Source organism: Protopterus annectens, chromosome 5.part0 (assembly GCF_019279795.1).
Source record: "Protopterus annectens isolate FY-2018-M chromosome 5.part0, PAN1.0, whole genome shotgun sequence".
In the NCBI taxonomy this organism is placed as follows: domain Eukaryota; kingdom Metazoa; phylum Chordata; order Ceratodontiformes; family Protopteridae; genus Protopterus; species Protopterus annectens.
Window position 1 is genome coordinate 1,567,358,467 of NC_056735.1, and position 13,063 is coordinate 1,567,371,529.

Genomic DNA, 13,063 nt, shown 5'->3' on the forward strand with positions numbered 1-13,063 from the left:
CCTCCATGCCCTTGCAGATCCCCCCCTTGTGGAGTGGGATAACTGTAGCTGTGTGCCGCTCAGTGGGCACGAAGCCTGAGGTGAGGCTATGATTAAACATGACAATTAGGTGAGGTGCCAGTTCATTTTGTAGTTCATATAGTACACAGCCTGGGATGTCATCTGGTCCCATGGATGCTGTATTCTTAGCTTTGGAGAATGCGGTTTCTACCTGTGTGGCCATGATTACCGGAATTTGGCAATCTTTTGGTATTGAGATGGACCCTTTAGGGAGTGAGAGGGGTGGTGAAGTTGGCACTAAATCGATCTGCCAGGATATTGGCAATATCCTTGGGATCAGTGTATTTAATGCCATTCTGTTTTAGCTCAGAGCAGATCTGAGCATTGCCATTTACATTCTTGACATAACTATAGAACGCCTTGTGGTTGTCTTTTGAATCTTTGGCAACTTTATTTTCGTAACTAGCATTGGAGGATTTTATGAGGGATCTCAGCTTCTTACTGAGGCTGGTAAGGGAGTTTTTTTGCATCCTGGGATGATCCTCTTTTCTGCAACAGTTTCTTCCTTCTGTTGTATAGTTTGTTTATGGCAGGGGACCACCAGATTGGCTTCCTTGTTTTGGAGGAGGGTGTCTTGATTTTATTTGGGATGGCACGATTCATGTATGAGTGGATGTGTTCATACAGTGCCTTAGTGTAGGATTCAGCAGTTGAACTTTCAGGTCCCGTCTGCGTGGGTGTCATGAAGTTTGTCACTTCTTACTTGAGTAGTATGAAGTTTGGAGATGTTTTTTTACAGAGGTTTCCTTACTGGGGGGGTGGGGGTGGGATGTGGATGTCAAGGGTGATTAGCTTATGGTCAGACCTGACCAATGAGGGGGTCAGCTGTGCTGTTCAGCTCCTATCCGGAGGTGTTTGAAGCTCAGGAAACTGGAGCAAATGTATGGGCATCTGTATGTGGCTAATAAGTTCATAGGTACTTTCTAGGCTTTTGATGTGGGAGAATCTTAAAAAGCTTAGCCTTACTTTCCCATGCAAGATTTTAGTAGTTATATTTTCTGTACAAATAATCCTGAGGCAGTCATAAAAAGGATATATTGGGACATTTACTTGTTGCACCCATCCATGAGAAACATGGGTGCTAGACCAGGGGTGAATTTGTGATTTCTCAGCCATTCGTCCAAGTTGCTTTTAAACAGAGGAAGAGACGTACTTCACTTTATGTGAAGTAGAAGATGATTTCCTAGAAGAGGTATTCACTGTGATCCATACCTATCCCTACAACATTTTCTATTTATGTTTAAAAAGAGACAGAGATCCCTTAAGCAGATGTTCATGCTGCCATTTGGCTTGCAAAAGTGTAATAGCTTTCCCAGGATAGGGTCAGTTGAGATTCTGTATGCGACACAGAGATCACTTCTTAGTAATCTGTATGGTACTATGACAGGGGACAAAGTTTTGAGGTGGTATGCACAGCGTTTGTGATTTCAGTCATTGATATTCTTTTTTAGTGAGAAAGAGTTGTGGTTGCTCCCATTGTGATAAATGTTTAGAAAGGTGCATACAGACTGGTGCATTATATTAAATTATTGGCCAGATGAGAGCAGAGTACAGTGGAATGATTACATCCTTGGACTTGGACCTACACCTTTAAGTATATTGCGTGATGAAAAAGGATTTCCTTACACTAGTGGATAAGTGGTGATCAAAGGACAGTTCATTATCTACATAGTTTCACAGATCCCTGATTACTGGATCAACTTTCAGGAATGTGTTGCCATTGTAATAGTTACAGGGGAAAGCAGAAGGATGCAATTATAGATTTCTTAGCATTTTGTTTTAGTTCATGGTTTTGATACCATCTGTTTGTTTGGGAAAGGCCCTCTTGGATTATTTTGGTGTCCTCTGGGAAGTTTGTGATCGTGGCAAGTTTGCAGTTATCTGCAGACTTGGTCTGCTGTAAACCCTTAACATTTGCTTTGACCTCCAAGAACTAAATACCAAAGAGGAGTAGCCCAAGGACTGATCCCTGGGGTACACTGCTAGTGACGGGTCTTTTTGAGGAGGTAAAAATGCCCACCCTAATTTCTTGGGGTTCTATTTGTGGGCCAATTTGCTATCCAATGAATTAGATGGGTATTTATATTTAGGTGGGAGAGTTTATCTAAGATACCAATGTGTGGTATGGCGTTGAACGCCTTTGTGAGGTCTTGATATGCTGTGTGTACTGATTTGCTCCAATCTATTGCTTCAGTAACCTTCTGAAAGAAGGCAACCAGGTTAAGTAAGCAGGATCTGTCCTTGACTAATCTGAACTAAGTTGGGCCTGGAGTTTTTATGTTATCTATGTCCTTATTTATTAATTCCATAATGATCCTTTCTATAGCTGTACTGATGAGGCTTTTATCCTTGTCAGGGTCTGATGCCCTGCCGTTGTACAAGGGGATGACTTTTGTTATTCAGAATTCATTTGGCACAAAGCCTGTTTGGAGGCTGATATTCATCAACTTCTGTAGGGCTGGGTCTGATAAGTCATGTTTCAGGCAGTAGGCAGCCCAGTATGGTAGAAGTAGAATTCTTGTCCTTGGAATACTGCTTTGAGGACTTATTCTTGGGAGATTAGGGGGGTATAAATGCAAGTATGTAATCTGAGAATACAAGGGGGGGGGTATTTGAACTAAATCTGTCCACTAATAGTTTGGCTGCGTCCTCTGGGTCTGTGTATGTAATCCTGTACTAGTACCTTTTTGTGGTGTGGGGCTTTGTTTCTGAGATTTTTATCATAGTTAAAGAAGGCTTTATGGTTGTACTTCACCTGGATGGCTGTTTTTATCTCATGTTTGGCTTTGATTGATCTGATCAGAGTCTGGAGTTTCTTGCTAAGTTAAGCAAGTGCATTATTGGCGTGTTGAGATTTAAATTGATTTTTGTGTGTAATGATTTTGTCTGTATATATTGAGTCCCATCAGGAGATTATTTTTAAATTTGGCATTGTATATACTTGGCGGGACAGAAGCATTTATGCAGCTATTTAAACATGCATAGAATTTGACAGTAAATGATTCTGCATAAGTAGTGGCATTGTCAAGATGAAAGGGACTTTTGAATTTAGCTGGGTCATCACTCAAGTTTTAGTAGATTAACCTTGGCATGATCTCTGAATAGAGAGGTATTGGAAGATGCTTTAGTCTTCTGTCTTAAGATGAATATGACTGATTTGCGATCCAATTTGACCGGAAAGAAAAGGACAATTGGTGTGGAACAAAGCTGCCCATATTGGTAAGGATCAAGTCCAGGATTTTATCATGCCTGGTTGGTGTATGAAGTAACCTGTCAGTGTGTTGAAGTCCTGAAATTTCTGAACATGCAGCAGATCTACCAGTTAATATAGGGATAGATGAAGTGTACTAGTTGAATAGTGTTTGGTTTAATGCATAGAGAAGTCATACTTGTGGGCAGTATGGGCTGAGAGGGGCATAAAGAGAATGTGTATATTTGAATTGACTGCAGGTTGTAGTCTGACAATAGAGCAAAATTTTTATCATTGTAAAGTCACTTTCATGAATCTCAGAGGTGTTGCCCTTTCTTCAATGTTGTGTGTCCGTGGCATTGCTATATATGTAAGAGGGGCAGTGTGAGGTCTCCCAGTATATGGGAGTTTGGGGGGGGACTTGCCCCTGCAGAAAAAAAGGATAAAATTCCTATTTACTAAAAGTGTCTTTTAGCATTTTTTCTGTTTTATGTGTCAGGTAAAAAAAATTCTGAGGGTAGTCATGAGTCAGACATAGCAAAAGTCCTGTAATTAGCTGTGATATGATATAATAAGGGTTTTTTGTTAATAGTAAGTAGGTCATAGAGGAGTTCCAGGTCAGTATCTTGTCTAAGAAGTTCAGAGGTGAAATTTTGTTTTTAAGGATATAAGCATTGAAACCCTGAGCTGATGGAATGCTCTCATTGGTGCTGAACCCTGATGTGTTTTTTCTTTTTTGAATTGCTGTTGGGAAGGTGGTGAGAGGCAATACCTCATTCAGCAGTGGTGTGTGCCCAGCCCTACTTAACATCCAAGCTTGACTAACTCAGCCCATAGAGCCGGTCCTTATTCCTGAGGATTACTGACACTAGTGATGCTTATATTGAAACCCCTCCTCTTATGTCGTGTGTATATTGTATTATATTTACATGGATACTTGCAGGGTGTGTTTTTCAGTGTACTCAGTATATGACTTGTTTTGCAGAAGGTGTCCATGCTTGCAGAGAACTCCTAAGCTCAAGTTCCTTCATTCATTCCCCAAGTATACCTTGCTTTCCCCTCTTTTCAAGATCTCTGTTGCCACTGATACCATGGGACAGGTAGCCCTCAGCTTTAGAGATTAATTTCTTCTTTCTTTGTTTTCTGAAATGGGAGATAAGTACCTTTTTAAATTAATTTTTATAAAAAATTGTTTTAGTTCATTCGAGTTGGTGTTTACTGGTTTATTACAGTATAGGTTAGGATAGTTTAATATTTTTCCCCTCCCTGCTGCCATGTTTGGGCATTTTTTTTTATCAGACCTCAAGCAGTTCCCTTTCACTTTGTTTCCTTTCAAATTTAAATTTTTACTGAAGGGTTAGTTTTTAGGGAATTTAGTTGTATTATTGCATTATCCTGTTTTTGTCTTTACTGAGTATGGGACTTGAGTTCTAATTAGTGATCTAATGCTTAGACTGGAAATGGACAATGTCTCTGCTTTCCAAAAATGCAGTAAGTGAGGCCACAAGATCCATCCCAGGAGGATAAATACAGTCATTGAGTCATGTGTCGGGGGGGGGGGGGCATCATTGCAATATAGGCTGTGAGATTTTTTGTAGCTTTGGCTCTTGGACCTTACAGGAGTGTTGTAAAAACAAAGTTACTCTCAAGGGTCTTTTGCCCTCACAAGAGAAAGAGAGATGAAAAGAGAGAGAATACCAAAGGAAGTGAAATAGAAGGAACTGCACAGGCCCCCTTCATTGAAGTTAGCTAGCATGAAACCTTCTCCTACCTGGACTGTACAGCCTTCTAAGGATGCTGGAGAAACCTCACCTGCTGGAGACTTTCGATATGAAGTTTCAGTTGTCTTCAGGCTTACTCCAAGGAGGAGACTGGACACCTTCTCCTTGGTGTGGGAATTTTCTCAGTACTATATCTAAAATGCAGACACTTGGATTGAGACCAGGCGGTAAAAGCCCTGGCTAAGGCCCAAGTGGAGCAGTGTCCTCTCTTCCCCTCTGTCTCCAGGTTGGCTAATGAAGGACCCCTACGATCCACTACTTCAGCTCCTAGATTAAGGAGGGTCAAAGAGTGTGGTTTCTGTGCTGCCCATGTCAGCACTGTTGGTGGTTCTTCCATCAGTGCTGATCTCTTTGGCACCAGTGACCTTGGCACAGACTCTCTGTGATGAGGACCACTAAGTCCAAAGTCGATGGCTTAATTCTAGCAGTAGCACTGATCCCTTTGGTGCCACTTATGGTGTCTGTCATCAGTGTTTGAGTATTCAATGCAGAAGTTATCCTGCATGGTTTCTGCACTGAACCTGTGCATTATAGACTGTCTCAACATCATGGGATCGACATCAGTAATGAGACAAACAGATATGTGCCAACAGTTTTGCTTCTGGCATCTGAGTTTGTGGACATGACTCCAAGGCACCCACCTAGATTATCAGACTTTGTAGAGGTATCTGCTGTGGCTCCAACCTGTGACACCTCTCAGTTTGAGGCCTTTGGTAACTTGTCTTTGTTCTAGATGGACTTGGCAGTGAAAAGTCACTGTAGATTCTAACTCTTCTGAGACTGTGATAAATGCCCAGACAAGTGCATTCAGAATCCAGTCCGAATTTTCCAAAAGATACGAGTTGCCTCGATTCTCCACCCCAGACACGGATCTTGACGAAAGAGAGGCTTCCTCACATTCCACTCTGGAACACCTAGTTTAGGGAGATTAGGCAGAGGTGATCCTGGCCTGTAGACCACACCTCCCCAAGAAATATGTTAAAGAGGGCTTTTTGGTCTGCCTTACCTACATCTTGGGTAGTCCTTCCCACTGATTGCACAGTTTTTTGATAGTGGATAATGTTTGGAGAAAACTCTGTGCTTAAGCCTGTTTTTAAGAAACTAGACAAGGTCCTCCAGCCTCCGAAGGACAGACCTGCCAGGAGGAAGGTTTGTCTTGCATCCTCTATTATGATGGCCACCACCCAAAGATAGATTTCTTTGATTCATCACCAGGTAACGTACTCAGAATATGAATCACGTCAGAAAGCACATTTTTCATCTGATACTTTGGTATAAAGTCCACTGACTACCTGATACACATGACCCAGTAGAAAAATAAAATGCTCGCTATTATGAAAAATTTGCCCCATTGCATCCGGTCATTGGTTAGAGTTGCAGGTGGTTATTGTGGTAAGTTTTACTCTGCTCTCCAGAGTGCTGATCCATAATGCTTTGAATGGAGCACTGAGGGCATCTGGGACAGGTATTACCAACATCACAGGGGAGATCCATGCAAGAGACTACTTACTTTGGTTTTATCTGTCCCTGGGAATTTGTGAATGCTGTGAGCTTGCAGTGGGTGCCATTGCCAGCACAGATTATAGACTGCCACGTGGACACAGTAGAGAAACTGACAAGACTTGCACCAAACAGTATAATGTTTATTGTCAACAGTAAGTTAACTCCTGGATCATCCCTTTTCACCAGCAGGCTTAATACTGAAAGTATTGGGACTTATGTCAACAGCCATTCATCTAGTTCCATTGACAAGATCGCAGATGAGACTACTACAGTGGACCCTGTGCGTACAATGATCTCAGCTTGAAGACCCCATGGGAAAGGTCATTCATTTATCATAGGAGGTTACTAGGCTATTGGCCCTGAGGCCCTTATAAGCCTAGCCAAGAGTTTAGCCCATATTTAGACCCAGCACCCAAAGTCCCCGTCCAGCAGGGACACAGGTGGAATCCCAGGAGTGTATTTTCTGTTTCCCATCCAGTTATCCAGGTTGTGCTTAAAAAGGGATAATGGGGTACTCTGCTTGACGTGGAGAGGGAGTCTGTTCCACAGATGGAGTCTCTGGGATACAAATATATCCCACCAAAGTCCTATTGATATTACAGACCAGGTTGAGGTCGCGCATACGGGTTGCTCGAGTGGAGCTTGACTTGTGGATATGCAGCAGTCCCTTCAAGGCGGAGTCTGAGATTGCTTTGTATGCCAGACAGAGGTCACCTCTGAGGAGTCTGTATGAAACTGAGTAGAGGGACAGGGCTTTTAGCCTATCTGTCTAGGGTAGGTGTTTGAGGCCCTGGATTCTCCTGGTGAGGAACCTCTGTGGTCTATCCATCTGCTGCATGTGCTTTGCGAGGTACATGCTGAAGGGGGCGTTGTACTCAATAATTGGCCTTATAAGAGAAGAGTACATGGATCTTATGACCTATTTGTCCCTGGATGAAATACCCTTACTTATGAGGTGGGCCATGTAGAAAGCTTTCCATACAGAGGAAGCAGCATGGTGGTCAAAAGTCAGGTTGCTATCAGTCAGGGTGCCCAAATCCCTCACTACTGATTAGGTACTTAGGATGTTGTTATTAATGTGATAATATGTGGGGACGTCACTCTCCACAAAGGGGATGATGAAGCATTTTTTCGCATTCAGTTTGAGGCCATGTTTCTGGCACCAGTCCTTGAGTGTTGGAGGACGTCCATATCACTTGGGGAATTGATGACTGCTCTCAGCTTGCAGTCATTTACAGACTTGGTCAGCCATAGCCCACTGGTTTTGGCCTGTGCCTCAGAGAAGTATATCCCGAGTAACAAAGGCCCCAAGACCGTTCCCTGGGGTATGCTGCTCATTACGGGTCTACTGCTTGAGGTGGCTTTCCTTATTTTAATTAGGTGGGTTCTATCAATGAGCCAGTTTGCTACCCATCTGGTAACATATGGATTGATGCCTAGTTGAGAGAGTTCATCTACTATGCCTGAGTGGGGAATAGTGTCAAAGCCTTTGGCCATGTCAAGGTAGGCGGTGTGCACCGTCTTTCCCTCATCCATGGCTTTGGTGACTGTCTCAAAGAAGTCAACCAGATTTAACAGACATGACTTCCCCTTGACAAAGCCAAACTGTGGGGTCGATTGTTTGCAGGTTGCCAATGTCCCTGTTAATGAGGTCCATGATGATCCATTCCATGACCTTGCAAATCAGACTAGTTAGGCTGATGGATCTGTAATTTCCTGGATCAGTGGATGCTTCACCTTTGTGCAAAGGGATGACAGTGGCTGTCCTCCACTCAGCTGAGACAAAGCCAGTACTCAGGCTTTGGTTGAATAGGGTGCCTAATGGTGCTGCAAGTTCATGTAGGATGCAGCCTGATATGTTATCAGGTCCTATGGAGGCTGTATGTTTTGCCTTTAAGAGGGCAGAGATGACCTGTGCCCTAGCGATAAGGGGTGGGGGGCAGGTAATGTTTCCCTTTTTATAGATTTATCTGTTGAAGAAGCATCTTCTAGAACCTCAGGTTTTTTTCATCCATCTGGCAAGCCTCACCTGGATCTGTGTTCCCTTAGATTAAGGATATGGTGTCTCTAATTCTTTTGATGGCCAGAGACCACTTATCCTCCAAGGGTAGTTCAGTCCTAACAGCAATTCAGACACTTTCTATGAGAAAGGTTTAAAGGAAAAGTAGATGAAAAAACGGGCTATTCATAAGAGTAGATCCTTTTACAGCACCAATTACTGTTATTCTGCAGTTTCTGGCTGAAATTTTTGGTAACAGTTCTTTTTCCACTGTGAAGGTACATTTAGCAGTTTTTCAGATTTTCACCAAGATGCTGTTACCTAGCATCTCTGTAAAGTTTTTTTTTGTAGTACACATTCCAGCTGAGACCTCTGTTTATGCTCCATGGGACTGCAGCTTTGTTTTGGAAAAGTTGATGCTCTTGCCTTTCAAATTGGTGAGCACAGCAGAGATCTAAATTATCTTTCTTGGATGATCTTTTTTCTAGTAACAGTTGTATCAGCTAGGAGAGTTTCAGAGTCACAGCCCCCTTTTGTTGAGCACCTTGGATAATCTTTTGTAAGCATAGGTTTATTTTAGAAATTAAGGCCAAGCTTGTTCATAAAGCAGCTGCAAACTTTAGTCTGAAGTATTCAGTCTGCCACTCTTTACCCCTATAATTGCAATATAAGTTGCTATTCCTAGGCAACTGAGATCCTTTTGATTTAGTAGTAAAATCTAAGAAAGGAAAATAAAATAAATCTAGGAAAGGACTCTCAGCTTTTCATTTCTTTTGCTTCAGATAGATTGGATCAGAAGATTTCCAAGGTTAGCTTATCTAGGTAGCTGTCCATCTACATTGCATGAAATTACATTTCTAGCAATAAGATAGCTTAATGTAAACCCAAACTTCATTCGTTTAGGTCTGTGGCAACTTCTTTAATCTTCTTTAGAAATTTGCCAGTAGCTGACATTTGTGCCACATGGGCTTCAGTGCATAATTTTGCAAAAGACTACAAGCTGGTTGTGTTTTCAAGATTCAGGTATTTGTTCAGGGCCATGGATGTTTGAAGTGGATGGATTGAGTCACGTAAGATACAAATGTTATGCACTTATCATAATGACATATCTTCATGATATTCCTAATGTTTCTCTAAGGATGGGCCCAAAAAAGATTTATTACTGGCATTCGGCTGTACTAGTGTTTCATGTCAGTGTGTTGAAAAGAATCCATGCAAACAGTGATTACCCTGCATGATACTGAAACAAAGGTAGTGTAGGCAGCTAATGATCCACAGTTTTCATTTTCCATTTAACTTTATTTTTTCTATCAGTTGTTGATGTAGAATGTTGAAGTGAACTTGGATCAAATGGGAAAGTGACAATTTTCATATCAATTGAAATTGGCAAATTAAAAAGAAAGAAACTGGCAAATTTCATGTTACTTGAATCTTGTTTTTAATCATATCTTCTCTTTCTACAGCTATTACTATGATGGCGACATGATATGCAAAGTTCAGGGCAAACGTTTTGTCTACAAATTTGTCTGTGATTTGAAAACACTTATTGGTTACAGTGCTGCAGAACTTAATCGCTTGGTCACAGAATGTGAACAGAAGAAATTGGCTAAGATGCAGCTCCATGGTATCGGGCAGCCTGTTACTGCAGTAGCGTTGGCTACAGCTTCCTTGAAAAATGAAGACAGCTAGGCACTAGAAACTTACTGACTTAAGGCTGTGGAGGCCTTTGTATACAGTACAGAAGGAGCAATGGTTGCTTTTTCTTTATTTTCTTAATCAAGCCTATTTTTTCCTACACTGTACAGTATTGATGCATGATTTTCTATGCGCAACACAAACACAGTCTGTTGGAATTTGGATTCTCCAGATCGTTTCACTTTTTGTAATAGATCTTGTTTTTTTGGTTTACAGCTGTATATATGTCAAGGGATCACTGACTTTTTTATAATGCCATGTTTTGCCCTCTAGGGCAGACATCTTAAAATCCTGGGAAGACTATCCCAAGCTCCTTCAGGATTCATTCATGGACAGCATCTGTCGTAATAGGAAAGGCCATCTTTCATAGACTTTAGTAAGTTAACAGAACCTCTCTACTGCATTGTTTTCCCGTTTGACTACTTAGGTGGAACTTGGCACTGTGGACTTTGGAATTGTCTGTCAAGGAGAGCCTGTTGCTCCACCCTGTTCAGCATAAATAACACAACCAAAAAGCATAAACATTTTAGACTGACTGACAGTGGAAATGTCTTTCTAATAGAAAATATATTTTTTCAAAATTGATAAATCTTTTAATAGGGACATCAAGTCTGAACTGTGGCATAGTGACATAGTACCATGATGCACTTCGTGAGGTCTGGGATTCAAGAACTTAGTAGGATTTTACTGTCTCTTGGTCATCGGGGCCTGGGGTGAATCACTTATTATTTCAATGTCTTTTCTGATAAAGGTAAGAAGCTGAATTACTTATCAGCTACATTACCAGTGGAATTGATGAAAGTTGCGCCTTGTTATAAGATTGATCTTACTGTCAGAATTGAAATCCTAACTGTTATGAATGGTAAAAGAATCCTGGGCGTTAGTTTTACAGGGCAGGAGATTTAGAAAATGGGCAGTATCCATCTGATACACTTGATTAGTATTGGGGATCGGGGGGGGGGGGTTAAAGGCTGACTGAGGATGGTGCATATTACTTTATGCTGACAGTTTACTTATTCATGGATTTGGTTGAAAGTTATGCTTCATTTGACGATCATAATTGCATCCCAAGCTTGTTTTTTTACGTCTTTACATTGTACGTTGCATCTTATGTAAACAGCCCAGTATGACAGTAGTGTAATGCTGTATATGATTAATGTTCCTGTGTAACTAGTAAGATAATCCGTGACCATGTTCCACTGTATTTTTCCCTAATAAGCACAAATGTTGCAGAGATATCCATAACATTCCCTAGAACAGTGTTGCCCAGATTTGCTGCATTTAAACTTCAGTCATGCGAAATTGAAAGCAAGTGTGGACATGTTGCTCAGTCTAGCAGTACATATAATGTAAAAAAAAAAATACATTTTAGAATTATTCAGATATTGTATATAAATGTAAATGAACTGAAAGAAGGAAGCACTTTGATTTGCTCCGCACCTGTAATAGATTCAATATGTCGGTCAGAGGATTGATATTACTTAGCTGCCTGTAAAAGACATTCTACATAAAATGTGTAAGAGCATTATTGTAAAAAAGTATCATTTATTAGTTTTCATGGTATAATATAGAACATGAAACACAAGGCTACCACTTAATTTGTTTATTTTGTTCTTGAAACAAATCCTGTTTATCATAGAGAGAGACATAATCCATTTTAAAGGTTAATATTCAGAGTAAGCAGCACATACTATATATAGTTCAGCCCATTTTTCCTGCCGCAGGTCTTTGTCTTTAAAGGTTCAGGCAAGCTTTGCAAATGGGAAGCTGAGTAATTTCTTGGTTCTGGAAGTAAAATCTGTGTAGCCATTAGGGTTAATCATAGTTTTGAAGGTATATAAATATGCATTTGATTGCAGACTTTACCTGGCAAGTTTAATCACCTTGTAATATTATTATTGTCTTTCTTGCTTTGGTATTGTTATTGGGGAGGGGGTGGGGGCAGAGTTTATTTTTTTATCTTTTTTTTTTTTTTCCTTGTTTTTTATCATCACAAAGACCATCTAGAACCCAGACAAAAACAGTATACGTAATATTTAAACCAGAGGACAGTGACGGCATGCCGAATGCAGTTTTAAACAGGTTGATTTGATGACCTTATCAGTTACTTGAGCACGTACTGTTGCTCATTCTCAAAGGAATCCAGTTTATATTACCAAGAATGCTAGTTAGCTTGCTTGCAAATTGTTAAAACATATTCCCACTTCATTTTTTAAATTTTTTTTGTTATTTTTGCAAATATTTTTACCCTTTTGTGACTTTTGAATAAAAAAGACACTTGTACTCTACTACTGAGTTCTGTGGTTTGTGTGACCTAAGAAACTTTGTGTGGTACATTGATTTGTAGCTTCATATTTGTACATTTCCATCCTCTCAGTCTGACCCTAGTACATTCATTAATTCAACTAATGGACTTGTAGGGTGCAATTTTTTGGCCACACTTTGTCTTTTAAGTCTAATACCTAGCTTGCTGATGACTTAAGATAATTTCAGTTATTTTCTTACAGATAGCTTGCTACCTCTTCTGCAGCTTAGAGGGTTGTTAGTCTAGCTCAGAATGTTTGGGAGTTGTTCTTTAGAATGTTTTATTTATTCTATTTAGAGTTAATTTATTTTGATCTCATATTCTCTAGGATCTTTCAGGGTCCATCACATACTGTTCTCTGCACTGAAAGGGTTACTTTGTTTTCTTGGTAGCCCGTTAAATTAATGCTGCAAGCTGATTGCTTTTGTTTATTTATATATATTTTTCAGTTTACCTCTGACCCTCCTAGAAGATTCCCAGGTCTATTAATGGTTTGTAGAAATGTATCTGGTAGGGCTCTGTTATAGGTT

At 40.5% G+C, this 13,063-nt stretch overlaps 1 protein-coding gene across 1 annotated transcript in view; it reads left to right on the forward strand.

Annotated features, from left to right (window-relative positions):
* The window catches only part of GABPA (GA binding protein transcription factor subunit alpha), a gene marked incomplete in the record, with an annotated part of 677,711 nt that extends 665,195 nt beyond the window's left edge, over window positions 1-12,516 (forward strand). The window contains 1 exon segment of the mRNA XM_044071362.1: window positions 9,997-12,516. Within this exon segment, the coding sequence (XP_043927297.1) occupies window positions 9,997-10,222 (226 nt within the window).
* Between the last annotated feature and the right edge of the window lie 547 nt (window positions 12,517-13,063).